We start from the raw sequence: 27,288 nt of genomic DNA on the forward strand, positions 1-27,288 counted from the left end.
TTTAGGATTTGTTGTCCATAAAAAGGGCATCGAAATCAATCAAAATAAGACTAAAGCTATAATGGAGGCTAAAGCACCCTCTACCAAAAAAGAGTTGCAGTCTTTATTAGGCAAAATAAATTTCCTCAGAAGATTTATCTCTAATCTCAGTGGCAGAGCGCAAGCATTCTCGTCATTACTTCGATTAAAGAAAGAGGAAACTTTTAGATGGGAGCCTGAACATCAAAAGGCATTTGAAGACATAAAGTCATATTTATCTAATCCTCCTATTCTTTCACCTTTGTTGAAAAACAAAAAGATGAAGTTATATATAGCATCATCTGAAAGAACTATAGGGAGTATGTTAGCACAGGAGGATGAAAATGGTATAGAAAGAGCCATTTATTATCTTAGTAGAGTTTTAAGTGATGTTGAAACAAGATATCATCCTAGTGAGAAACTATGTCTTTGTTTATATTTCTCATGTATGAAACTTAAACATTATATAAAGCCTTTTGATGTTTATGTTTATTCCCATTTCGATATTATTAAGCACATGTTATCTAAACCTATTCTGCATAGTAGAGTTGGTAAATGGGCTTTGGCACTCACAGAATATTCTTTAACTTATCAATCTTTGAAAACTGTGAAAGGCCAAATAGTGGCTGATTTTATTGCTGATCATTCCATTGAAGAACCTGTGACTGGGGGCATCGAAACATTTCCATGGACATTGTATTTCGATGGGTCTAGTCATAAAAATGGTTCTGGAATAGGTATAGTTATTGTTTCACCAACAAATGAGGTAACCAAATATAAATTTCGAATTAGCCAATATTGTTCGAATAATGAGGCAGAATATGAAGCCTTAATAAATGGTTTAGAGATTTTGCTCGGACTGGGGGCAAAATGTTTAATTATTAGAGGTGATTCTGAATTAGTAATAAAGCAAATAACAAAAGAATATAAATGCCTCAAAGAAACTTTGATAATGTATTACACTATAGTTAATGCATTACTTAAACATTTTGTTCAAATTGAAGTTCAACATGTTCCTAGAGCAGAAAATCAAGAAGCTAATGATTTAGCTCAATTGGCTTCTGGGTACAAATTTTCGAAGGAACAAGAGCAAGAGGTTATTGAAATTAAAACAAAGCGTAATTCGATGGACATTGTGCCTAACAAATTGTTAAGACCAAAACTTGGGGGCATGGAAACATCTCAAGGATACCTTCAGAGTGCAAAATTTTCTGAAATTTTGGTCATTAACAATTTGGATGATGATGATTGGCGAAAACCCATAGTCAATTTTTTGGAAAATCCAGATGGCACAACTTGTAGAAAAGTCAAATATAGAGCCTTGAGTTATGTGATAATAGGCAATGAATTATTTAAAAAGACTCCAGAAGGAGTTTTACTTAAATGCCTTAGTGAAGCAGAAGCATATTTGGCTGTATCGAATACTCATAGTGGTGCTTGTGGTACACATCAAGCAGGCCATAAAATAAAATGGCTTTTGTTTCGACAAGGTGTTTATTGGCCAACCATATTAAAAGATTGCATAAACTTTGCTAAAGGTTGTAAAGAATGTCAAGAACATGCTGGAATTCAAAAAGTACCAGCTAGTGAATTACATTCAATAGTAAAACCTTGGCCATTCAGAGGATGGGCCTTAGATGTAATTGGGGAAATCAAACCTAAGTCATCCAAAGGCTACAAATATATTTTGGTTGGAATAGATTATTTCACTAAGTGGATAGAAGCTGTTCCACTAAAAGATGTTACTCAAGATGAAGTTATAAACTTCATTCAAAAATTTATTGTTTATAGATTTGGCATACCAGAAACTATTACTACAGATCAAGGATCTGTATTCACTGGTCGAAAGATGGTAAAATTTGCTGAAGAAATGGGATATAAATTGTTGACTTCAACACCATATTATGCTCAGGCAAATGGTCAGGTAGAAGCAGCAAATAAGAATTTGATTACTATAATCAAAAGAAAAGCTAGCCAAAAGAAAAAACCCAAAGAATGGCATGAGTTTCTTTATGAAGCTTTATGGGCAGTTCGAACTTCTCCTAAAGAATCTATAAATACTACTCCTTTTCGATTAACATATGGCCATGATGCTGTATTGCCAACAGAAATCTTACTTCAATCTACTCGAATTCAAAGACAAATCGAAATTCCAACAAATCAATATTTGGATATGATGTTGGATGAATTAGTAGATATTGATGAAGAAAGATTGATGGCTTTAGAAGTGCTTACAAAGCAAAAAGAAAGAATAGCAAAAGCCTATAACAAAAGAGTTAAATCGAAATTATTCCTGCAAGGAGACTTAGTTTGGAAAGTTATTTTGCCTATGGATAAAAAGGATCGATGTTTAGGAAAATGGTCTCCTAGTTGGGAAGGACCATGGAAAATTCTAAGAGTTTTTTCGAATAATGCGTATGAGATCGAGGAACTACAAGAAGATCAGAGAATTCTACGCATAAACGGTAAATATTTGAAAAAATATAAACCGATGTTACAAGAAATTAAAATTACACAAGAGTAATTTGATTCGAAATAAAAACTTGGCATTAATTTAAAAATGCCAACTGATGGGCAGGTTACATTGAAATGCTTAAAATGGAAAAACCATTACAAAAGAAAACACAAAGTACTTAAAGTCTAGAAAGCATTTAGAAATGGTTTTCACCATTCAGTTACAATCCCAAAACGATCGAGAAACCAGCGAATTTCTGTATCGAGACGACACCTGAAGCAAGCATTGACCAAGTAGTAGTCATGATCTGGCCCAGGTAGAAGTGAATACCAGCCTCCAATTCTCCCATCTCCTGCACAGTTGTGGTAGTTGTTGCAAAAACGACGCCTAGTAAGCCAAATAGGCATGGGCCTATTCCACCAAGGACAGCGAAATCGATAAGTTGAAGTTCCTCCCAAAATGTCGCTTCGAAATTCTGCCAATCGATGTGTCCATGCAAGATCTTTGAAGTCTTCGAGGATGTTTTCTGGCATAGGCATGGAGAGCGCATTGATGAGAAGAAGGTAGTACCTTGCACTCAGAGAGCCAGTGGCATTGATAGCAGTAGTAAGGAGGCGTTTCATTTCTTCAATGTTTGGATTAGCATCCAACATGTGTTGAGTGCTTCGAAGAATACAGAACATGGCGTTGCCATGATTCCAGAGTCTAAGTTTAAAAGCAAACTTAGAATGAGCCACCATAGCATTGTTGTACCATTCATTGGGGTCGTAGAGGAAGTAGAGGACATCATTTCCAAAAGCCTTAGAAATTTCAGAATCTTCACTGACGCGCCAATGCCTGCTATTGGTATGGCGAAAGGCGAAAAGATCTTTCCTGCTTTGAGCAGCAATCTTTGCAGCAATCTTGACTAAAAGATCATCACTCAGATTATCAATGGTGGTCATGATGATTTAAGAAAGAAAAGCTTTGAGTAAGAAAGATTTTTCAGACGAAGACGAAACAAAGAAAAGAGTGATTTTTATAAAAGGGAAAATCATATTTATAATGGAGGGAAGTTGAAAGAAGTGGCTCAATCAAACGGTTCTTCTTGCTTTGAAGATGATGACACGTGGGAACAGTTATTCCGATGGCCAATGGTTACTTAACTTCGTAATCTGAGGGAAGTTTTAAAGGTTTTATTTTAAAAAGGATTAATTTGTGTTAAAAGGTCATTTATTTGTTTTATTTCTTTTCAACTTCCTAGGCAAGTTTAACTTGTTGGGTTAAACAAAAAGTTACTTTTTTGTTTCCTCATCATTAAAATGTCTTGGAAATTGTTCCAATCTTATTTGGATTTAAATAAAATTTAAATTCGATACAAGAAAATAAGAAAGGAATTTCGATGATTGAAAAGAAATTGTCGTTCGAAATAGAAAATGGTCCACAAATTGTTATAAAAACATTATAGACCAAGATATTCGATAAGGCTGAAATAAAATAAAAGTCTTAGAGAATAAAATGGAAACAGAACTAAATCTCAAATGATGAGATGAGTTTCTCAATTTGGCTTTTGTGTTCAGCCAATTGGGTATCGAGAGCATGGTTGTCATTTGCAAGTTGAGCAATGGTAGACTCTAGTTCCTTGGAGAGCTTGAATTTGTTAACAGCTTCATTGGCTTCTCGATTTCTGGCTTCATCCTTAGCCAAAATTTCAGCTTTCTGAGCTTCCAGTTCTTTAATCTTGGCATCGATGTCAACCACTTGCTGCTTCGCATTGTTTCTTTCTTGTTGAAGAATTCTAAATTTCTCTTGGAAGGATGACAGTTCGATCACAATTTGATCATGATGCGCTTTCTTCTCTGCCATTTGGGCTTGACCAGTTTTCCTCTTCTGGAAATTTTGATTAGCACTCTCCAACATTGGTTCAAGATAATTAAACAGGTTTCGAAACTTCCAACCAGTTGGGAGAGCACCAAGTTTTTCAAATAAACTCTTGATTTCAGCAAGAGCTCCAGCATCTTTTTCAATCAACTCTAGCAAGTTGGCTTCGATGATCTTCTTTTGAAATTCTGCTAGCAGGTTGTTCTTTGAAGTCTCAGAGGGATTTCCCTTGGATGAATCAGAAGTTTGGCCAGTGCTAGTTGAGAAAAGAGTATTACTCTTAGCTATCAAGGCAAAGGCATTGAAAGGATCATCTTTGGCCAATCGATCGATTTCTTCCAGATCGATCATAGGGGCATCTTGTTGAGCAATCATCTCTGCATCACCAGGAGCATCTTGTTGAGTAGTTATGTTTGTATCTTCAGTAGCAAAGTTCGATACATTATCTCCAAGGGTGGGTGCAGAATGAGATTGGTCATTGTTAAGTGATTCATCATTTACCAAGTCATCAGTGGGTGTTTCTGCCTGTTGTTGTTGAGGAGGATCCACTTTAAGACCTTCTGGACTGCTAGCATCATCATGCTCATCCTCTTTGTCTTCAGCAATTGGTGAAGTGGTCTTCGAAGAAGGAAGAACTTGCCCATGTTGTGATGGATTAGTTTGTTCTTGTTCGATACCCTAAAAAGAATAAGATAGATGCTTAAAAAACAAGACATTTAGAGATATTTCGTATAAAATATGGTTTCGATAAAATACCTTCGAACCATTATCACCAACATGTGAATGAGCACTAGAATGAGAAGTCTTTCGACGACGTTTGAATGGTTTAGATGGTGAGATGGGGGGAGAACTTTCAGAAGCTTCCACTTCGACTTCCTTTTCTTGGACAAGTGATATTTGTTCTTGTTTTCTTTTCCTTCTTCCTTCAGTATGGACTTTGGGAAGTGTTACTTTGGAAGCTTCGATCTGTTCTTTAGTTATCTCCACCTCACTATCATCATCAGAGAGATCGACAGTTGCTTGTTCTTTCTTGCTCTTCGATCTAGAATGTCCTTTTGACGAAGTTGTTTTCACTTTGGGTTCCTTTGATTTAGGAGGTTCCTTCGATGCAGCCTCAGATTTCTTCGATTCAACTTCTTTAGTTTGGGAAGCTTTCTTTTTCTTCTTGTCAGACTTGCTTTTCGAAGTGTTCTGGGTGCTGGCATCATCGAGCTTTGCTTCTCCTGGAGTTAAAGGCAAAGCTGAAATGTGTGATTATACAGATAAGTACTATTTCTTTTAACAATAGTATTAATGTGTTTTAGCGAAAGAAAAAATCATACCCATGATACTGGGAGTTTCGATTCGAACTTGGGATAATTCATAGCCAAGTTCACCATTATATTGGTATAAATTGCATTTAGCATAGGTTACTAAATTATTTTGTGGGAATTTGAAATTATAAAGTAACCATTTTGGGTATGGTGGCCTGAAGGCCAAAGCAAGATTACAAGATGGAAGTCTTGCTAGTCTCATTTTCTTTTCTAAAACATAAAGATATTTATTGGGTGTTCCAGGGGGAAAAATTGTTTCTGAAATTTTCTCTCGAACTTTATCTCTCAGAGTTTGAGCAGCATAATATACTGTCCTCTTTGGATGTAAAGGGTCATATGTTGTTTGATAATATCTTTGAAATTGCTGAATTTCTTTAATGTGCGTACCTCTAGTCTTCTTGTCTTTGTTCTGCAAAGTGTGAAAAGTACTGGTCAGTTGAGGCAGCAATTCATCGGGATTCCCTCGATTGGATTGGCGTATGTAATAATTTCGCCACCATCGAAAGAATGCTTCAGAGCATGCAAATGATGTTGAGAAATATGTAGGCTCGAACACAGTTGTTCTCTTGGCTTGAATTATGGATTTCCACACAGGTTCGATCAGAGGAATTTTCCATTCACTTATACTTTTGAACAAGGAGCTGGGTTTTGATTGAACCATACCAAACTGTCTAGCTACATGGTTAGGTTGATAACCATATACTCCATAAGGGCTACCAGGTGTAAGTCTGCTAGATAGATAGGTAGGGGTCAAATAAGCTTCCCATATAGCATTGATTTCTGTTTTATTGGCTTTTTTCGAAGTAGTAGGAAAGTCCTCTTTGAACCAGTTAGGTCCATATTTCCTAGTGGTAAATGGTGCCATCATAGGGGTGAAAATGGAACAATCGAGCAGGGTTGTATAAGCATTTTCAAAAAGTTGTTGTGAAGACTTGTTCCCATCGGGGTGAAACATAGCTAAGCCTATACCTTCAGTGGTCTTGTCTGAGTATGCTGATGTGTAAGAGGAAGGTAGGATCGAAGCAAGTTTTGATCCAAAAGTGGCTAAAAGCCATAGTTGAAACAACCATATGGGTCCTGATACAACTAAATTTCCACCAGTTTGGGGATAATCTCTAAGACTATTAGTTGTTTGGTTAAGGGTTTCATATAAAGAACCTAGAATCAGTTTGCTTAAACAGATATCTGTTCCTTCATGCAACTGACTAGCTAGACACATGAATTTCTTAGGGACTTGTACTGACCTTGAGCAAAAAACATGCATAGATAACCAGTAGGTCAAAAAAGCTACATGTTCATCTGCAGATACTTCAGCACATTCGGTATCATGGTTGTTAGCTATAAATAAACCATAGGCAGGGCTATCGAAATTTACTGAGTATTGAGAAGTGGTAACATCTGGATTAAAGGTGTATCCAGTTGGTTTTAAGCTAGTAAGGCCAGCCACATCTAAAAGGGTAGGAGTGAGCATTCCACATTGAAGGTGAGAAAAACACAAGAAGGGGGGTTGAATTGTGTTTTAGAAAAATTCTTCGTTTCTCCTAAAAACTGAACACACTGATCAGAAGCTAAGTGAGACAGCTTCTGAAGTGATAATCAGAATCTAAATGCAGCGGAATAAAACAGAGAGAGAGAAGAAGAACGACACAAAGCAATTATACTGGTTCCTTCCACAATCCGGAAGTAGTCCAGTCCCCCTTGCACTTCCAAGGAGATTTCACTATGAGTAATATCTGATTACAAATGCTCAAGCACACAAGCAAGAGACTTCCAATGCTCAAGCACACAAGCAAGAGACTTCCTTTGCTCAAGAACACAATCAAGAGACTTCCTGCTCAAGCACAACTGCAAGAGACTTCCTAACTAAACAAAATTACACAGAAAATTGTTTAAGGTTGAACACTTGATATACAATCAGAGGTGCTCACAATACAAATCAGATATAGACTCAATGGACTTAAGAATTTCTAAGATATGACTTTGAGACACAGAAATTCTAAGTGAATGCAGAACAATTTCAGCAGAGGTTTGGTACTTGTGAAAATCTTTGTGAGTCTTTCGTTCAGCGTTCTTGCATTACCAATTCTCTAGGTCTTCACTCCTTTATATAGAGGTGTGAAAGAGACGTTGTGAAATTGCCAGCACACCAAAGAGTCGTTGTTGAAGCTTGATCTTTCACCAATGATCTTTTGCCTGATTTGGTTGTTGTCCTATGAAGAACAAATTTGAAATCCATTCCTTATCCAAAGGAACATCTATGCAGGCGAGACCGTATTCTGGAGCTGTTTTCTTGTCTTGAAGTGCAGACACAAAACAGAGTAGTGGAGAACGTGGTTGTACAATTCGTACAAAGTACAATGTCAACGCTTTCGTCCAAATTGCAAACACATGCCTTCAAACACCTTTGAAATGACCGTTGCAAACTCCACTAATCCTTTGTTTGTGTTTTCGAATCCAATAGACAGCTTTTGCATTGATAATTCTTCAATTCTTGATTCTTTGCAAATCCAGTTGATATTCAGCTTCTGGTGAAATGGCTTCTGATGAAGCAGCTTCTGATGATGCAGCTTCTGATGAGATGACTTCTGTAGCTTCTGATGATGCAGCTTCTCATGATGTGACTTCTGGACCTCTTGTCTTCAGGAGCACTATTCTTCAGGAGCAGCTTACTTCAGGAGCGCTATTTCTTCAGGAGCAGCTTGACTTCAGGAGCGCTTTTTCTTCAGGAGCAAGTTGCCTTCAGGAGCGTCCAAGCTTCAAAATTTTGTTGTTTCCATAGCTCTTTATTTGCTCATTCAGAACCAATGATGATGTAACTTTATAATTATGGTCCTGTACACTTGAACAAATATTAGCTAATCCAATTTACAATTTTTAATACCTTGTTATCATCAAAACTCTTTAAGGTTTATTGTTAAACATATTTTGTTCCAACAATCTCCCCCTTTTTGATGATGACAAACAAAAGTATTTAAAATTTATCAATTGTTGTTAATCTAATTAACAAGTTGACTTTGGGGTTCTGAGGTTTGTAAGCTCAGAATCTGAGGTTTGTAAGCTCAAACTCCCCCTGAGTCTGACAGTCTTTAAGGTGAGGTTTGTAAGCTCCCCCTAAGTTCTATCCAGGTTAATTAAATTCATTTTGCGCAATAATTATTATCAGAGCTTAAAAGCAAAATTGAATCATTGAAAGAATTTACTTATAGATAAGAAGAATGGTTCAATTAACTTTACTTGAATTTTGATACTCCTTCGTTCATTAAGCTTATACCAATAAGGTAAAAAGATAGAAGTTTTTCAAAAATTTCAAATGCCATTAATGGGGCTCAGAGCCTTTAAATACTTGTCACATATACTCCCCCTTTTGTCATTATCAAAAAAAATAAAATAAATCTAAGCACAAAAGACAAAAAGATATGAGAAAAACTCAAACGTGAGAGAGTATACTAAGCAATGAACTAAATAAATCAGAGCAAAAATCATGTATATTCAATTGTCAGAAGCAGCTAAACAGTCAGAATCAGTAAGCATTCAGAAGCAAAAGAAATAAGACAAGATGATTTCAGAAGCAAGGACTAAAATAAAACAAACAACAAACAAAGAAAAACACAAGGGTGTGCAACTAAGGGTTGGTTTGTTGTTGTTTCTTCATCTCTTCCATTTCTTCAATCTTCTTCTTCAACAATTCTTCAAGTTGTTGTTGCCTCTGAAGAAGAGCTTGTTCCCTTTCTTTAGCTTCTTGCTGCTGCTGTGCCATCTGTTTCTTCAGAAGCTTACACAGCCTTGCGTCTCTGGTCAAGTAATCCGTTTCAAAGAAGAAAGGCTGGTTTGCCAGAAGCAGTGTAGAACTTCTTACTCTAAGACTCTGATTCAAATTTTCCATTAGCCTTCTGACTGAAGCTTGCTTGACTCTGATGCATTTAGCCTTGATTTCTTCAATAAGCTCAGCTGCCCTGTTCTGAAGTGATGCCCAGGAGTCTTCATATGCACCTGTGAGATCAATTGTCCTTCTTTGATCCACCAGATTGTGCATCTGACTCAAGATTGTCAGAAGCTCAGAATTGATATATCCAGATTCCAGGATGTTTGTGGGTGGATGTTCAAGGATTTCAAGATCAGAATCACTGATTTCTAAGTCTTGAATAGGGTTAGGAACTGGAATGGTAAGGTGTGTTTGTGTGTTAGAAGATGAGGGCTGGTCAGAATCAATGTGTGTGGTGGAGGTTGAGGCTTGAACATTGACTAGAGAGATGTCAACATCCATGGGAGTTGGTTCAGGAGAGTGTTCAGGTAAAGGTTGAAATTCAGTTTCAGATGGTGGTTGTTGTGGTGAAGTTGTTGTTTGAGTGTTGAGTTGGGGGTCAGTGATGGCTATTGGTGATTGTGGGGGTGTTGTGGGTTTATGTGGTTCAGGTGTTTGTTGATGAGGGTTTTCTGAAACAACATTTTCAGAAGCAGCTGCTTCTGGAGTTGTTTCAGAGGCTTTTTCTGAGGCTTTGTCTAAGGGTAACTCACCTGAGTAGTGGAGAGCAAGATTGTCTAAGACAGAAGTGTCTTCTATTGGTTCAGGTGCTGATGGTGAAGAGGGTGAAGTGGGGATAGAGGTGACTGGAATCTGGATTACCTGATCTGCAGGGCCAGCTTCAGAAGTGATAGTACTAGGTGCTTTCAGAACCGCTTCTGAAGCTTTAACAGCCACTTCCTTGACTTCTTCAGACTTCTTCTTAAAAAATTCATCACAATTCTCCAGACCTGAAGCCTTGAGCCTTTGATCCCTCTCCAAATTGTATTGAGCTTCTTTCCTTTTTAATTCAGTTAGCATCTGAACAGCTTGCCCATCAGCTTCTTTCTCCATATCAGAAGTTACTTCAACCATTGGAGTGAAGGTTAGTTCAGATGCCTTCTTCTTGTGCTCATTTGCCTTTATCCCATCAAGAGCTTTATTCAGATGCTCTTCTGTGATGACTGACTCTGATCTGTCCTTGCTTCTTTTTATGGGAATAGAAGCAGCCCTAATTCTCTTCTTCTCCTGTAACTCTGATAACTTAAAAGCAGCAAATTCCTTAGCCATTCTGGCCTTGGCAGGAGTCAGCTCAACCATAGAGCTTTTTATATCAACAGGTGCCTTTTTCTTCTTCAGTTTGGGCTCAACTTCCTCCTTTTCTATTTCATCCAAAACTTCATCCAGTTTTTCCTTGTGATAAACTGTTTCAGCTTTCCCCCTCTTTCTTTTGACATCCTTCTTTTGCTTGCCCTTATCAGTAATTGCTTCTGATGCAGTGGCACTCTTTACCTTCTTTACTTTAGCAGGAACAGCTTCCTTCTGAGTGCTTGCATCTTCTTCCAGGACATACTCAGCTACTGATTGAACTAGGAAATCAGAGTCACTTTCCTTAAAAATGGGAGGAAAGTCCCTGATTATCTCAGTTTCAGCAGTTGTCATCTCTAACCACTTTTCATCTTTAGGGGCTTCTTTGATGAACTTCATAGAGCATAAGCTCCTGCTACTGATAGTCCTTTCAGCTGTAGAGACTTCGAAACATCTATCAGAAGCACTCCTTGTCCTTTTTAAGAACTCCAGCACCCTTCCTTGATAAAAGATTTCAGACAGCAATCTTCCATAGGGTACTTGTTTTCTTCCTCTGATAGTGCTTTCATTTATGGCCCAGCAGAGATGATCCATTACATATCTTGGGAAGTTTATCTTTTCCAAAATAGCCATGAAGTAAATTGCTAGCTTCTGTTGATTGTTGGGTTGGTCAGATCCTCCTGCTCTTTGAAAGAAGCAATCATTACTGAATTTCACCAACATCCTGTTGTGAATCTCCATTTCAGAAGGCTTTGCATCTTTCTTCCCACCCAAAAGAGTGTTGTAGTAACCTTGTAGCAGGACATCTTCCTTCCTGACTATTTCTTGGAATCTTCCCTCTGCATCCATCCTACAAGCTTTAGCTATAACGTCCTCAGTGATGGTTATAGGAATGCCCATCACTTCAGACCTTATTTCTAAGCTATCAAATGATGTAGGATTCATATCCAAGACCATTTTCCCTTTCTTTGACCCAGCTTGTTTGCTTACAACTTTTGCAGGCTTTTCATTGTACACTTCAGCTTTTAACCAAAAGTCCTTGACCAAATTCACATATGTTGGCCCATTTAGCATTCTGAAATACTCAGACAGCTCCTGTGTTTCTATTAAACCTTCCATGTTTACTTCGTACTTCTTGAGTGAAGTAAAATCCACTGGTGACTCTATTTGGACTATCAAGGATTCCCATGGAATATCCATAGTCTTTTCTTTGTAGAAGGACCCAGATTCTGATACGCTTTGCTTGTTTGAAGTAGATTCTGAAACTTTTGAGCTTGATGATGCCATTTGATGATTGACGAAGATTTGAAGAAGATGAAGATTTTTAGGGTTCTAAGGTTGAGAGAATGCGCTTACTTCGCAAACGGTTTGAGAGCAAATGTGTTTGTTGTGAGTGAGTAGTGTGTGAATTGACAAAGTGTTAAAAGTAAAACGATTGCAATTCAAAAGAGACAAACAAACATAACATTAATGACAAAATTGGGGGCGCGTGAAAAGTACTTTCAAAGCTTTTAAATCATCATTGCCCTTTTAGTTATACACCAACACATACAGGCCACGTAAGAAGTTCACAGAGTAACAACCAAGTTAGTGGGCCAGAAGTTACTTTAACAAGTAACTCCCAACGTTTCCACTAATTCAACTATTCAGAAGCAACAAATCCAGCTTCTGGACTTCAGATGCTGATGTCATCATCAGAAGCGAGTTTTCCTCAGAACCTCAATAAAGAGCTCCTGATGGACTACCGCTTCTGAACTAACTTCAGAACCTAAAATCCTATTCAGGAGCAAGCAAACATTTAATCAGACACGAAGTGCATGTTCAAATTTTTCTTTATAAAATCAAATCTTTCAACAGTTAAAGGCTTAGTAAATATATCAGCCCATTGATTTTCAGTATCAATGAATTGTATATCTAAAATTCCTTTTTGAACATAATCTCTGATAAAGTGGTGTTTGATTTCAATGTGCTTAGCTCTTGAATGCAAAATTGGATTTTTAGACAAACAAATAGCAGCAGTATTATCACAATAAATGGGAATACTGTCAGCAGTTATCTGATAATCTTCCAACTGATGTTTCATCCAAAGTAGTTGTGTACAACAACTTGCAGCTGAAATGTATTCTGCTTCTGCTGTAGACATAGCAATAGTTGTTTGTCTTTTGCTAGCCCAGGATATAAGATTATCACCCAGAAATTGACAATTGCCACTGGTTGATTTTCTTTCAATCCTATCACCAGCATAATCAGCATCACAGAATCCAATTAGCTTATAATCTAAGGATTTCCTATAAAGGAGTCCAAGATTAGTTGTTCCCTTCAAATACCTGAAGATTCTCTTGACAGCAGTCATATGAGATTCTCTAGGATCTGATTGGAATCTTGCACACAAGCATACACTGAATAAAATATCTGGCCTAGATGCAGTGAGGTATAACAAAGAACCAATCATACCTCTATACAGCTTCTGATCTACTTTAGCTCCTTCATCTTCTTTGCTCAGGTTGCACGTAGGATGCATTGGAGTGTTCATCACTTTACAATCTTCAAGTTTGAACTTCTTCAGAAGCTCCTTTGTGTACTTTGATTGATGAACATAGACTCCATCTTTGCATTGATTGATTTGAATGCCAAGGAAGAACTTCAGCTCTCCCATCATGCTCATTTCAAATTCATCCTGCATTAACTCAGAAAATTCCTTGCAAAGAGATGCATTAGTAGAACCAAATATTATATCATCAACATATATTTGCACAACAAGAATATCTTTCCCAAGGGTCCTTCTGAAGAGTGTAGTGTCAACCTGTCCTCTCTTAAAATCATTTTTGATTAAGAAATTACTTAGTCTATCATACCAAGCTCTGGGAGCTTGTTTCAAGCCATATAGTGATTTCTTCAATTTAAAAACATGGTCAGGATATTTAATATCCTCAAATCCAGGAGGTTGCTTAACATACACTTCTTCTTCTATGACACCATTGAGAAATGCACTCTTGACATCCATCTGATATAATATTATGCCATGATTAACTGCATAGGAAAGAAGTAACCTGATTGCTTCCAATCTTGCAACTGGAGCAAACGTTTCAGTGTAATCAATGCCTTCTTGTTGACTATACCCTTGTGCAACAAGTCTGGCTTTGTTTCTTGTTACTTCACCTTGCTCATTCAGCTTGTTTCTGAATACCCATTTTGTTCCAATAATGTTCTTGTGCTGAGGTTTGGGTACCAGATCCCACACATCATTTCTTTGAAATTGATTCAACTCTTCTTGCATAGCTAGGATCCATCCATCATCTGAAAGTGCTTCATCAACTGTTGTAGGTTCAATCATTGAGATTAGTCCAATCATTGACTCTTCTTGTCTGAAATGTGATCTTGTTCTTCTTGGACTATCTTTGTTTCCAATGATTAGCTCCTCAGGATGTGAAGACTTGTGTTTGAATGTGTTTCTGGGAGGATCTTCTTGATGTGAGCCATCTTGTGCTTCATCAGAAGCAGTTTCATCTTGCGCTTCTGATGTGGGTTCAGCTTCTGGACTATCTTCAGGCTCAGCTATCTGATCAGGTTCTGGAGTAGCTTCAGGAACCTGTATCTCTGCAAAACTTTCACCCTGCTTTGAAGTTTTATCTTCAAGCTCCTTGTCATCAAATTTAACGTGCATAGATTAACCTCCAGTTAGCATGTCCCAACCTTCTGTGCCACATCCATTTCTTATCATTCACTGATAGTAGGCAAATCACCTTCTGATCAGCCAGTTCAGAAAAATTGATTTTATAGACATTGTCAACTCTCTTTCCCTTGAACACAATGGATTTGTCTTTCTTGTTGATTACTGTACAGTTGGGTTTTTCAAAAAGCACATCATAACCATTATCACAAAATTGACTTATGCTCAAAAGGTTATGTTCAAGACCATCTACCAACCATACATTATTAATTGAGGTAGAGGAATTACCAATAGTTCCTGTACCTATGATCCTGCCTGACTGGTTGCCTCCAAATTTCACATTTCCTCCCTCTTTCATTGTTAGGCTGAGGAACATGGACTTGTCTCCTGTCATGTGTCTTGAGCAACCGCTGTCTAGGTACCATGATCTTTGCTTTGGCACTGCTCTTAGACATACCTGCATCATTGACATTTTTAGATTTAGGTACCCATTGTTCTATGGGTCCGGGAAGGTTAGTACTTAAGGCTTTACTCTTCACTTCTTGTACCTTGTGCTGTGAGTTGGGTTGCTTCTGATTAACCATCACCTTAGGTTTTGGTACTTCAGAAGCAGTAACTGTCTTCTTCTGAAACTTAGACTTCAGAACCCCAGATTTTGGTTTCACCAGACTCTGAGGAATAGGTTCTGATCTTTTCAGGATCCTAACCTTTGAAGTTTTGGAATCAGATTTGATCATAGCCTTTGACTTAGAGTTCTTTGGCTTTGAAGTAATCTTAGCCTTAGAACTAGAAGCTTCAGGTTCTGATTGAACAACAGTTTCCAACTCAGCCCCTTCTGGTACAAAGAATGTTTTCAGACCTTCCTTGATGCATTCACAACAAGACTTTAGATTGGTTTTCTCCAGTTTCACTTCTGGAAAACCAATTCCTCTGCCATTGTTCTTGTAAATGCTATAAATCATAGAAGCCACTCTGCTTCTGTCAATGCCAGATATAATAAAATCTTCAAGAGCAATTTCATGGTTACTTAAAGGTTTTTCATTACACTTTTCTTGTAGCTTCTGACATAAGAACTTGAGCTGATCTTCATATGTTTTACACATGAAGTCAAAGCCCCTAAGTCCTTGTTCAGAAGCTTTCAGATCCAATAAAGTTGATTTTTGCTGTTGTACCAAATCAGCATATTTTTCTTTTAAATCCTTCAACTCATTGGTTCTTACTTCAAAATGTGTAAGAAGTTCTTTAAGTGACTCAACAAGTTCATCTCTAGGAATTTTGGAATATACCTCATTTTCATCTTCTGAGTCTGAATCTGATCCAGCTTCTGAAGTTGCTGTTGCTACCAACCCAACAGCTACCTTTGCATCTTCATCAGCTTCCTCTTTATCAGATCCAGATTCACTACCCAAGTCATCCCAGGTTGCCATTAAACTCTGCTTAATCTGCTTCTTGAATTTGCTTGGTTTGAATGTAGACCTTTTTGACTTGTCCTTTGACTTTTCTCTTTGAAGATCAGGGCATTCAGCAATGAAGTGACCTGGCTTCTTACAGTTGAAGCATCCCTTCTGATCTTCTTTCCTTGAGCTTCTGGAGTTACCCCTTCTGAAGAGAAACTTTCTGTTCTTCTTGGCCAGATATTGAAGTCTGTTTGAGAGCATGGCCATTTCTGCAGCATCTGGTTCAGAATCTGAACTTGACTGTTCTTCCTCTTCAGATTCAACCACTTTGAGAGCTTTTGATGACTTGCCTTTGGATGGAAGAGCTATTGATTTACTCTTCTTAGTAGACTCATGTTCATTAAGACTTAACTCATGAACTTTGAGAGAACTAACAAGATCTTCGACACTTAAAGTGTTTAAATCTTTAGCTTCCTCAATGGCAGTCACCTTCGGTCTCCATCTGGCAGGTAAGCTTCTGAGAATCTTGCTTACATGATCAGAAGCAACATAGCTCTTCTTTAGAATCTGTAGACCAGAAACTAAGGTTTGAAACCTTGAGTACATCTCCTCAATAGTTTCATCATCCTTCATTTTGAATAACTCATACTGATGTACAAGCAGGAGAGCCTTTGCTTCTTTGACCTTCTTGCTCCCTTCATAATTTGAACAGAGAGAAGCAAACATAGCTTTAGCAGTGGATTTGTCACTCATCTTCATGTATTCTGCTTTGGGTATGGCAGTGACAAGAGCTCCTCTGATAATATGATGCTTCTTGTAAAGTTTCCTCAGTTCTGGAGTATGTTTCTTTCTATCCACAGCAGCTCCTTCTTCATCAAGGACTAAACCACCAACGCCGTCTTCCAGAATATCCCACAATTCTTCATCTAGGCTCATGATGTAACTGTAAAAATTGGTCTTCCACCAAGAGAACTCTTCAGCATCTCCATTGAACTTTGGAACTTTTCCAACACTGGTTTTCTTACTATCACTATAATCATGTGAGACATTTTTATAGCTAGTATCACCATCAGGAGGAGGAGTAGTCATGTTTTTCTCAGATCTTTGACTGTTGCACGGTTAAGTGATACACAACAGACCCAGGCTCTAGATACCAATTGAAGGTGAGAAAAACACAAGAAGGGGGGTTGAATTGTGTTTTAGAAAAATTCTTCGTTTCTCCTAAAAACTGAACACACTGATCAGAAGCTAAGTGAGACAGCTTCTGAAGTGATAATCAGAATCTAAATGCAGCGGAATAAAACAGAGAGAGAGAAGAAGAACGACACAAAGCAATTATACTGGTTCCTTCCACAATCCGGAAGTAGTCCAGTCCCCCTTGCACTTCCAAGGAGATTTCACTATGAGTAATATCTGATTACAAATGCTCAAGCACACAAGCAAGAGACTTCCAATGCTCAAGCACACAAGCAAGAGACTTCCTTTGCTCAAGAACACAATCAAGAGACTTCCTGCTCAAGCACAACTGCAAGAGACTTCCTAACTAAACAAAATTACACAGAAAATTGTTTAAGGTTGAACACTTGATATACAATCAGAGGTGCTCACAATACAAATCAGATATAGACTCAATGGACTTAAGAATTTCTAAGATATGACTTTGAGACACAGAAATTCTAAGTGAATGCAGAACAATTTCAGCAGAGGTTTGGTACTTGTGAAAATCTTTGTGAGTCTTTCGTTCAGCGTTCTTGCATTACCAATTCTCTAGGTCTTCACTCCTTTATATAGAGGTGTGAAAGAGACGTTGTGAAATTGCCAGCACACCAAAGAGTCGTTGTTGAAGCTTGATCTTTCACCAATGATCTTTTGCCTGATTTGGTTGTTGTCCTATGAAGAACAAATTTGAAATCCATTCCTTATCCAAAGGAACATCTATGCAGGCGAGACCGTATTCTGGAGCTGTTTTCTTGTCTTGAAGTGCAGACACAAAACAGAGTAGTGGAGAACGTGGTTGTACAATTCGTACAAAGTACAATGTCAACGCTTTCGTCCAAATTGCAAACACATGCCTTCAAACACCTTTGAAATGACCGTTGCAAACTCCACTAATCCTTTGTTTGTGTTTTCGAATCCAATAGACAGCTTTTGCATTGATAATTCTTCAATTCTTGATTCTTTGCAAATCCAGTTGATATTCAGCTTCTGGTGAAATGGCTTCTGATGAAGCAGCTTCTGATGATGCAGCTTCTGATGAGATGACTTCTGTAGCTTCTGATGATGCAGCTTCTGATGATGTGACTTCTGGACCTCTTGTCTTCAGGAGCACTATTCTTCAGGAGCAGCTTACTTCAGGAGCGCTATTTCTTCAGGAGCAGCTTGACTTCAGGAGCGCTTTTTCTTCAGGAGCAAGTTGCCTTCAGGAGCGTCCAGGCTTCAAAATTTTGTTGTTTCCATAGCTCTTTATTTGCTCATTCAGAACCAATGATGATGTAACTTTATAATTATGGTCCTGTACACTTGAACAAATATTAGCTAATCCAATTTACAATTTTTAATACCTTGTTATCATCAAAACTCTTTAAGGTTTATTGTTAAACATATTTTGTTCCAACACACATTTCAAGTGAAGGCTGTTGTTCGATGGGTTCCAAAAATGTAAAGCAGCAAATATCAATTCATTATGGTATTTTGGACCATATCGAGATATTTGGATGAGATCAAAAATCCCTTTCTCTTTCCAAAATTGGCCCTTTTGTTTTTGAACTTTGTCTAACCAAGCAATGTATTCTGGATAAGTTTTCGGTTCAGTCCTAATTTTGGATTTTACAAAACTTAGGTCAAAAGGACCTTTTGTGAAAATTAAAGGAGGTTGAGTTTCAATGCATGGGAAAAGAGAGTTAATCTCTGGAGTTTCAGGTTCTAGAGAAATGGGGCCTAAAAATGCATATGGAGTATCAGTACAAGGGATGATTACCTGGGTTTTCCAGATAGCTTTTTCAGCTTCATTGATCTCTGGTTCGTTCATAAAAGCAGGAGCAGCATTAGCGATTTCTTTAGTAAAATCAATGGGTTCTTCGCGATACACATGAGAGGTTCCTGCTGCGTTCGTCATTGTTTAAGTGTTTTTGTGAGAATTTGATGAATAGTTCGTGTTTAAAGATAGGAGTTGCAGAAAGTTCAAAGTTTTTTCTTCGAGAGAACTTTTTTGGCGGAGAAGAGGAACAGTGAAAGTGAAAATGAAATGGTGAAAAGTGAAAAGAGTAAAGGTGAGTTTGCTTCTATATGGACCTTTGATCATGACACATGTCAAGATCTTATTTTAACAGTTTTACCATTAAAGTGTTGTCTTTTCCAATGATAGAGAACGTGGCCCACTAACTAAGATTGTGGGGTCAGTATTTAAAGGAAATTTGAATTAGTTTTGAATTAAATACTGACATCATTCATTTCGATGGAGAATGTTAGTTTTTTTTTCAAAAACGTCTTTTTCTCCTTCGGTGAAATCGAAAATGGCGTTTCTGGGGGGCAATTTGTTAGCCAATATATTTTACTAGCTGTAATAAATGTGGTCAAAGTATAGTTGACCTAGATTTAAAGAAGATTCGAACAGAGTGTTGTGTTGAAAGCAAATATGGGTTCGAAGATGCTAGAAGACTTCGATAAAGCAGTTTTCGAAGGTGGTTATCAACAGTTATTCTTTAAGTCAGTTTTTATTTTAAGTTTGTTTTCAAATAAGTAAAACTGTCGACTTGTGGCAGTTGTAGTTTGAATTTCAAAGAAGTGTAGTTATTTCTAGACTTAGTATAAATAGTAGTTTTTCATAGGAAAAACAGGTCACAATTCCGTCATACAAACTTATACTCAAAGTATCCGTATGGAAGCGAGAAACGAGTCACAAGTTGCAATGTATGAATCTGTGTACCAACCTTTGTTTAATCAATGCAATTTACCCTTTGTTCTTTAAGTGTTCTTGCACTTTACTTTATTAAGTTCGATTGAGTTCAAGTGGATTGAATTCGATTGTTTTTATCATATTTCTTATATTTTTGACATCAAAAACGCAGAATTTCTAACAACAAGAACAAACACAATATGTCCTAAGATTTACTGGTTGATCTTGCAAGTTACCATTTGTAAACCAGCGGTTGTTTACGAAAATCCAACGTAAACATATGGCTGATACATGTTTTTTTTTTCTTTCAAAATGTTTGTGTAATTATTTTTGAAGATCGTGAAAATTTCAATTATCGAGGGGTGAAAATTTCAATTATTTTTAAACTCTAACTGTCATTGGCAAATGTTAACTTCTCATATTTTTTGTAACTTGGTTTCGCGCCCGTACGCGGGTTCACTGGGTTGCGTCCGTGATTAGTTAAACTTTGTTATGATAGATTAGAGTGGATCCATTAGGTCTGTTTTTATCGATGTATCTCCTTTTGGGTTGTACTTGGGTCAGGTTTTATGTCCCCTAGTCTTTGAGAAAAAAAAAAAATCAGGCAGCCTACTTGCTACGGTTAAATAGCATGAGAGGTGTTTAATTGCTCGTAAATCAAATGTTTTTGCTCTTCAGATTTGCTGAGATTTTTTCTATGAGGTTGGTCTAGTAAGCTCAAGTACATTTTGTTTAATGTATTTTATGTATCTATAACAAATTTGCAATTACTATTCATTTTAGGAGCTAGTTTTTGTAGTTTGTTGGGTTGAGTACCCTAGTAGTAATTGTACTTATCTCATTCTATCAATCAAAATACATTTTGCAATTCAAACAAAAAAAACTTGTCACCAAAATAAATATTTTGTATAAAATAGAAGTGTCTACCATTAGTGGGATACTAGGATGTTGTTAATATTATTATGCTTCTCTATACGGTCGATGTGGATTAATTTGATTCCCATTTGACTTGTTCCTCAGAAGCAATAGTGATTTGTGTTGTTCTCCACAACTGGAATATTTTAAGAGAGATTGACGAAAATCATAAACACAAAGTTATGATATATCATAAGAATAGAGTAAAACGTGTATTTGAATCATATGATCTCTTTTAGGTAAGTGGGTGTGGAGGTTGTTGGAGGAGAGGGAGAGTTTGTGGAATGTTGTTATTCGAGCAAAGTATGGAGAAGAGGGAGGTAGAGTTCGGTTTAGGGAGGGAGTAGGCTCGGTTTGGTGGCGTAACATAAACCAAATCAGGATGGGAGCGGGTCTTGTCGATTCTAGGTGGTTGGTAGATAATATTATTCGGAGGGTGGGTGATGGTCGGGATACTTTGTTTTGGGTGGATCCGTGGCTAGATGAGTGTCCTCTTATAAGATCTTTTGGTCGCCTTTACGACCTCGCGGAAAATAAACTAGCTACGGTGTCGGAGATGTTTGAGTTAGGTTGGGGGGTTGGCGGAGAAGCGTGGAAATGGCGTAGGAGGTTATTTGCGTGGGAGGAGGGGCTGGTCTTGGAGTGTGTGGAGCGGGTATCTTCTTGTATTTTGCAGGTTGGCATGGTTGATAGGTGGGTGTGGAAACTCCATACATCGCAATGTTACACGGTTAAATCAGCATACTCTTTTTTGACGGCGTCAGATACCAACTTAAATGAAGGTTTTGATAGTTTTTTGTGGCTTAAAGCGGTTCCTTTGAAGGTGAATCTTTTTGTTTGGCGACTTTTCCTGAATAGACTTCCTACCAAGGATAATCTCTTTAGGCGAGGTGCTATTGATGCTGCTCAACTATCTTGTGCGGCTCTATGTGGAGATTTAGAAGACAGAGATCACTTGTTCTTTCGGTGTGGTGTTTATGGACGTATTTGGCTATTGATTTCAAAATGGTTAGGTTTTGAATCGGCTTTTAATGCCACACCTAGTACGCATGCTTATCAGTTTTGTGGCCTTGGATACTTTTCCAAAAATTCAAGGACGGTGTTTGCTATTTTATGGACTTCGGTGCTTTTTGTTGTTTGGAAAGACCGTAACAATAGGATTTTCCAAAACAGGTCTGATCAAATTGAGACTCTTGCAGAAAAAGTGAAACTCCAAACGTTCTGGTGGCTGAAATCACACTATACCTTGTTTGATTTTGACTATTCTTTTTGGAGGCTAAATCCTTTATGTTGTATGCAAGCCTTATTGTAATTTTTTTTTCTTTTCGGTTTCTTGCCTGACTATGGCTTAACGTTGGTGTAATTGTTTTTTAACAGCTTCTTTTAAGCACACCTTGTGCTTGAGGAACTGTCAGTTTTCTTTAATATATTTTCGATTAGCTTCTTCAAAAAAAAAACAATCATATGATCTCTTCGATGTAATTAAACAATTTTGATAAAGCCATGAGAGAAACTAGGGTTGAGAGTTCTTCTCCCCCTTCCTGAAGCTAGACCAAACACACAAGGGAGAGAAAAGATCTCAACCTAGCTTCTCTTATAGCTTCTATCAAAATTGCTCAATTACATCAAATGGATCATGTACAAGGTACACGTTTTATGTATTTTTATGATATGCCATAATTTTCTATCCATGAGTATGGTATGTGAAAATATTCCTACAACATCCTCTTATATGGTTTTGGAAGAATGTTTGAGCAACTAAATTTAAAGTCTTATGAACGTACCTATTTTTGTTGACAAGAAGTCTTACGAAATTAGGATATTCTTTTGAGGAGAATGAGAAAAGTGTACATATATAAATTTGTTAAAAGTACATAATATATGTACAAAATGAGGGAGTAAACTTAATGGTTTCATAATGTTCTACATGTGGTATCACATTTTTCTTGGACTAAAATTATGATCTAATCAAATATTACACACAAATTGTAACAATCTTTTTTTGAACCACACAAACTCTTTCAATCTTTCATTGATCACAAAACACCAATCTACCACCTTTGCGACACAACCCTTGTTCACCAATGGAATCAACAACCTTACCATAACTATACCTCAAAGGCATTCTTCCCAAAATCCTATGAAATTCAGTTATACACCACCCTCTATTTTTTCTATGCTCCCCTTTCCTTCCACTCAACCCTGAGCTAACCTTTCCTTCATCATTCCTTGCATCACCATAGTCCCTCACTCTTTTTGCACCAACCAAAATGGGACCCATATTGGTTGAATCAGCCACTACAAAGTTCATTAGTATATCTTCACAATTTCGAACTGAATCAACAATCTTCCTCATTTGGGCCATGCGAGTCCCACCCTCGCAGCTATATCTGTAACAATATTTTGAATTCAAATTTCGAGACTTTTTTAATCAACAACAATAATTAGTTGAAAATTGTTCTTCTCCCAACAAAAAACACTCACCTCCATGCAAACTGACCAAAATACCCCACATAAGTCAACTCACGTTCGATAAGCTGAAATAAAACTACATAAGTTAACTCACGCTGGATTATAACCTACATGAGATGTACCAATGTAGCGAACGCGACATAAGTCACGTTGAGTTTAACACCTACGTGAGTTAAGTCACGTGGGTATTTTTGGAAGTTCATTTATAAGTGAGCAAATCTTGATTGGAGAAGAGCAATTTTCTAATTAGTTTAATCCCTCTGAAAAAAATTAGTTTTTTTTTTTTTACGGTCGATCAACCATAATTATTTGACAATATTTACTCGTGCATAAAAAATTCGAGTGCATGTGACCTCAATGAGCTTAGCTCAGTTGGTAAAGATACTGTATATTTTATAGGTAGGGCTATAGTTCGAACCTGACACTCCACATTTAAAATGTGTAACTTTTAGTCACTAGACTACTTGACCAAAAATTCGAGTGCATGTGTAAAAAATTTACACCAACAATACACACTAATTAATCACATTTAATTTAAAAAGTGGTAAAAACTCAAAATTGAAAAAGCTAAGAAAGATCCGGTACCTGAACAAGTAATCACTTTTGAGCAACATGAACTTAGTAAGCACAATAGAAAACCGGTCCGGGTGAACCGTATAAACCCACTCTTTCCGGTTCAAATCAACATCATGCGACCTAGCAAAAAACCCAACAATCCTCTCCCGGTTCACTCCCCAAACCCGAAACGCAAACTCAAACGATTCACCATCAACTTCAACATCATCATCACAAACCAAAACTGCATCAGTCTTTATGTCGTTCAAACGTGGAAGAAAACGATCGTTTAAACTACTAGAAGGGTTTCTATGAAGAAATATTGTATCAGAAAATGAGGAAAGGTTTTGAGCCAATTCAGTGATGACACGTGGAGGGGTAGTAGGGTTTCCCCAAAGGACGAGGACGGAGGATACTAAGGGAGAGAGTGCGTACGTGGCGGCGTTTGATTGGAGGATGGAGATTCGTGATTCGGAGAAACCGTTAATAAGTACGGTGATTTTGTTATGTTGGATGTTTTGTGGGTCCCGGTTTGGTGTGGGACCGCATTGGTTTGATTTTGATGATGTTGTTGTTGTATTGATGAATAACAGAATGGTGAGGATTAAGGTTGTTGTTGTTGTTGGTGGATTCATTGTGGTGGTGTTGAGGTTGAAGATGTTTTGGATTTTGCGGTTGTTGTGTTTTTTAATGTTGATAATGGAAGGTTGCTTGGTTTTTTTGCATAGTCACATGGAAATTAATGGGTTTGGTGGTGATGCACGTTAGAAGTGATTTTGAAGTGTGGGTTTGGTAATATTTTTGTGGAAATAGGAAGAAAAAATGGATGAATTATAGCCGTTTGATATAACAATATTTAAACGTATATATGGTAGGGATTTGTCATAGTCAAATGATTGTGTGTGGTTTAAGTACTCAGTTGAGATTTTTCTTCATTCATGTATTGTCTTAAGGGGAAGAACCAAAGTAAGTTTTCAGATTTGGATTTGGTGCGTTAAATGCGTCGTGCTCGTGCATGTTTCGATCTCAAACCCAGGATCAATATAGTTTTAAGTTGATTTTTTTATTGTGTTATTTGGATCTCAAATTAACGAATGATATCAAAGTGAAGCCAAGTGAGAGCTTACTCACTAATTTTGCAAAAGTAGTTGTGGTGGCTACCAAGAACAGAAAACTTATTCTTCCTGATGGTTCCTACTGATAGCCTTAGGTACTGATTATGATTTTGCTCTCATGGCTAAGTTATAAATATTGCACGAAGCGTCTAATTTCCTCGTAATTTATATTTTCAAGGTGTGAATTAACATGTTCTCCCTAGGCAGGTTTTTGAACAAAGCTTGCGTAATAAGAAATCCTGAGACAGGTCTAAATCGAGACGGGTCAATTTCAAATCCGTGAACTGAAATCTTTGCTCAGAGTCATTCCTATGTGGTCAACGGGAATCTTTATGATGGCGACTCAGTTCATTATCTATCCTTCAAGCCAAAACAATGAACCGAAGGTTATTGGCAATTTCAATTTTCCTGCAGGATCGTTCAATCTTATCATGATTTTCACCTTAACAATAGTAATTCCTTTATATGACTGTGTAGCAGTACCTCTACTAGCTAAATACGTAGGCCGGCCTAGAGGATTCAGTTTTAAAGTTTGCATCGGGATAGGAATGCTGTTTGCAATTGTAGCTAAAGCAGTAGCAGCTATTGTTGAAACGGTGAGACGAAATGCAGGGATTGAACAAGGGTTTGAGGACCAACCTAATGCTGCAATTAACATGTCGGCTTTATGGCTTATTCCAGAGTTTGTTTTGTTTGGATTCGCCGAGTCTTTCACACCAGTTGGACTGGTTGAGTTTTTCTACTGTTTTTTCCCTAAGAGTATGTCTAGTTTTGCAATGGCTATGTTCACATTGGAACTAGCTGCTGCTGACGTAGTTTCAGGTGTGCTTGTGAGCATTGTGGACACGGTCACTAGTATTGGAGGGAATATGAGCTGGTTATCGACTAACATCAATAGGGGTCATTTGAATTACTATTACAGACTACTCACTTTCTTAGGCATTCTTAACTATTTCTATTATCTTGTTATTTGTTGGGCTTATGAACCCGTACAGGGAGAGAAACATGAAGATTCGGCCGGAAAGAAAGACGATAAATTTGGTTATAGGGAGTTGCCTACTTCATAGATTAGTTTTTTAGTATATTATAAAGTTTCTGTAAACACTAAAAAACTGTAGTAGTGTATTACAAAGCTGTGTTTTATTTACAAAAATAATTAGAGATGATTTTGATATCGATAATCAAGCACATTACAAGTTAATTTCATTTTAACATCTCCCTTAAACTCAAATAGTTGTAGATGCAACTGTTTGAGTTCGGAAACCTAGGTACAAAATCTTGTCCGATGATGTGCCTTGGTGTAGCAGTCAGCTGGCTTGTCATGCGTATGCGCAACAAATGAAACAGTATTCAATTACTCATGGAAAACGTCATTGCGTGATCTTTGGATTACACTTCTGTTTTTGGAATGTCGATTAGTGGAGGATGTCGAGTAAAGCCTTAAGTTTTCCAACCAACTTCTTGTCATTAGGTTGTACATTTCCCAAAACTGCAAGTACCTTCCTCACTTCATTGGCAAGTTCTATCACCATGTCATCCTCGTGTCCTGCACATGAAATCTCTCAATGCATTAGCATACATGTATACAAGGATTTATGTAGCATAAGCGCTTATCATAAAAGTGCTTATGTATAAGTTATTTCTATAACAATAGATAAAAAAAAGTCAAACTATTTTCATATTAGTTACAAGCTGTTTCCATACACTATTTTAAAGAACTTACGGAAAGAAACTGAAAACAGCTTATGTACAAATCATAAGATGTTTCCGTAAGCTCTTCAAACAGTCTCAAAAGTGCTTATGTCAATAAAAAACTCAGAAAAAACCAATCCAAACAGGCTCTAAATGCTACAAGATAAAGAACTTACCAATATCATTCATAGCCTTTTCTAGAAGGAAAATGTAGTCCCTATTGTTTCCACAAGGGCAACAAGCAGTAGCTATTTGCCTGAATGGATTAAGTGTGAATTAGAGAAATGGAAATAGAACTAAAGGTGAAACTAAGGTACAATAACATACCGTGTTATCACAACACACCACAATAGATTTATGATAGATTCTGATATCATTCTGATATCATTTTTTATAGGGTAAGGCTTATCCACCACTTATAATCAATATTTTAGTCAAATCAATGATACAATAAATTTTTTATTGGCACAACTAATGTAAACATAAAAATGGAAAAAGACTAGTCATGGAATTTCATCATGGATTGATTGATTTTTTTGTTTGAATATTTTGTGGGGTTAAGGTATGTGGCATTGGAACCTGTAAAGGTCTTGTATTTTTTTTCTTTCAGAAATTTGCAGACTAACATGTACATTAGAGCATTTTCTGCTACTAATTAACTACAGTCTCTCCAAAATAATAATAGTTAGGTCTATCACAATACTCAAAACTTCCATTAACTTATTTCTGAATTTTCTACCATTCCATAAAACATTGGCACACTGATTAGAGATAATCCTATAAAGATCAAAATGGGTGACTTTAAGGCTGGATCCAAACTGAAGTTTATGTTTGTCAATTTT

At 37.2% G+C, this 27,288-nt stretch overlaps 2 protein-coding genes, 1 non-coding gene and 1 pseudogene across 4 annotated transcripts; 2 read left to right on the forward strand and 2 right to left on the reverse strand.

Annotated features, from left to right (window-relative positions):
- Positions 1-2,693: 2,693 nt before the first annotated feature.
- LOC146952738 (uncharacterized) lies at positions 2,694-18,917 on the reverse strand. Its single transcript, XM_085740286.1, has 4 exons — positions 18,780-18,917; positions 5,090-5,434; positions 4,286-5,011; positions 2,694-2,825 (listed from the first exon to the last, which is right to left on the reverse strand). The coding sequence occupies exons 1-4, from the start codon at positions 18,915-18,917 to the stop codon at positions 2,694-2,696; spliced, it is 1,341 nt and encodes a 446-aa protein (XP_085596412.1).
- Positions 18,918-20,299: 1,382 nt separating this feature from the next.
- On the forward strand, positions 20,300-20,425 carry LOC146952739 (small nucleolar RNA snoR77). Its single transcript, XR_015025102.1, has one exon. It is a non-coding gene; the product is annotated as a small nucleolar RNA snoR77 (small nucleolar RNA).
- A 2,024-nt stretch (positions 20,426-22,449) lies between these two features.
- LOC146952740 (Nucleotide-diphospho-sugar transferases superfamily protein) lies at positions 22,450-24,405 on the reverse strand. Its single transcript, XM_085705052.1, has 2 exons — positions 23,670-24,405; positions 22,450-23,002 (listed from the first exon to the last, which is right to left on the reverse strand). The coding sequence occupies exons 1-2, from the start codon at positions 24,272-24,274 to the stop codon at positions 22,642-22,644; spliced, it is 966 nt and encodes a 321-aa protein (XP_085561178.1). The 5' UTR covers positions 24,275-24,405; the 3' UTR covers positions 22,450-22,641.
- On the forward strand, positions 24,387-25,935 carry LOC146952741 (protein NRT1/ PTR FAMILY 1.2 pseudogene; annotated as a pseudogene). The gene has a single exon (XR_015007411.1). The product of XR_015007411.1 is annotated as a protein NRT1/ PTR FAMILY 1.2 pseudogene (transcript).
- The last annotated feature ends 1,353 nt before the right edge of the window (positions 25,936-27,288 follow it).

The sequence above is a fragment of the Medicago sativa genome, chromosome 1 (assembly GCF_051527215.1).
Source record: "Medicago sativa cultivar Bolivia chromosome 1, Bolivia_mono, whole genome shotgun sequence".
Classification (NCBI taxonomy): Eukaryota; Viridiplantae; Streptophyta; class Magnoliopsida; order Fabales; family Fabaceae; genus Medicago; species Medicago sativa.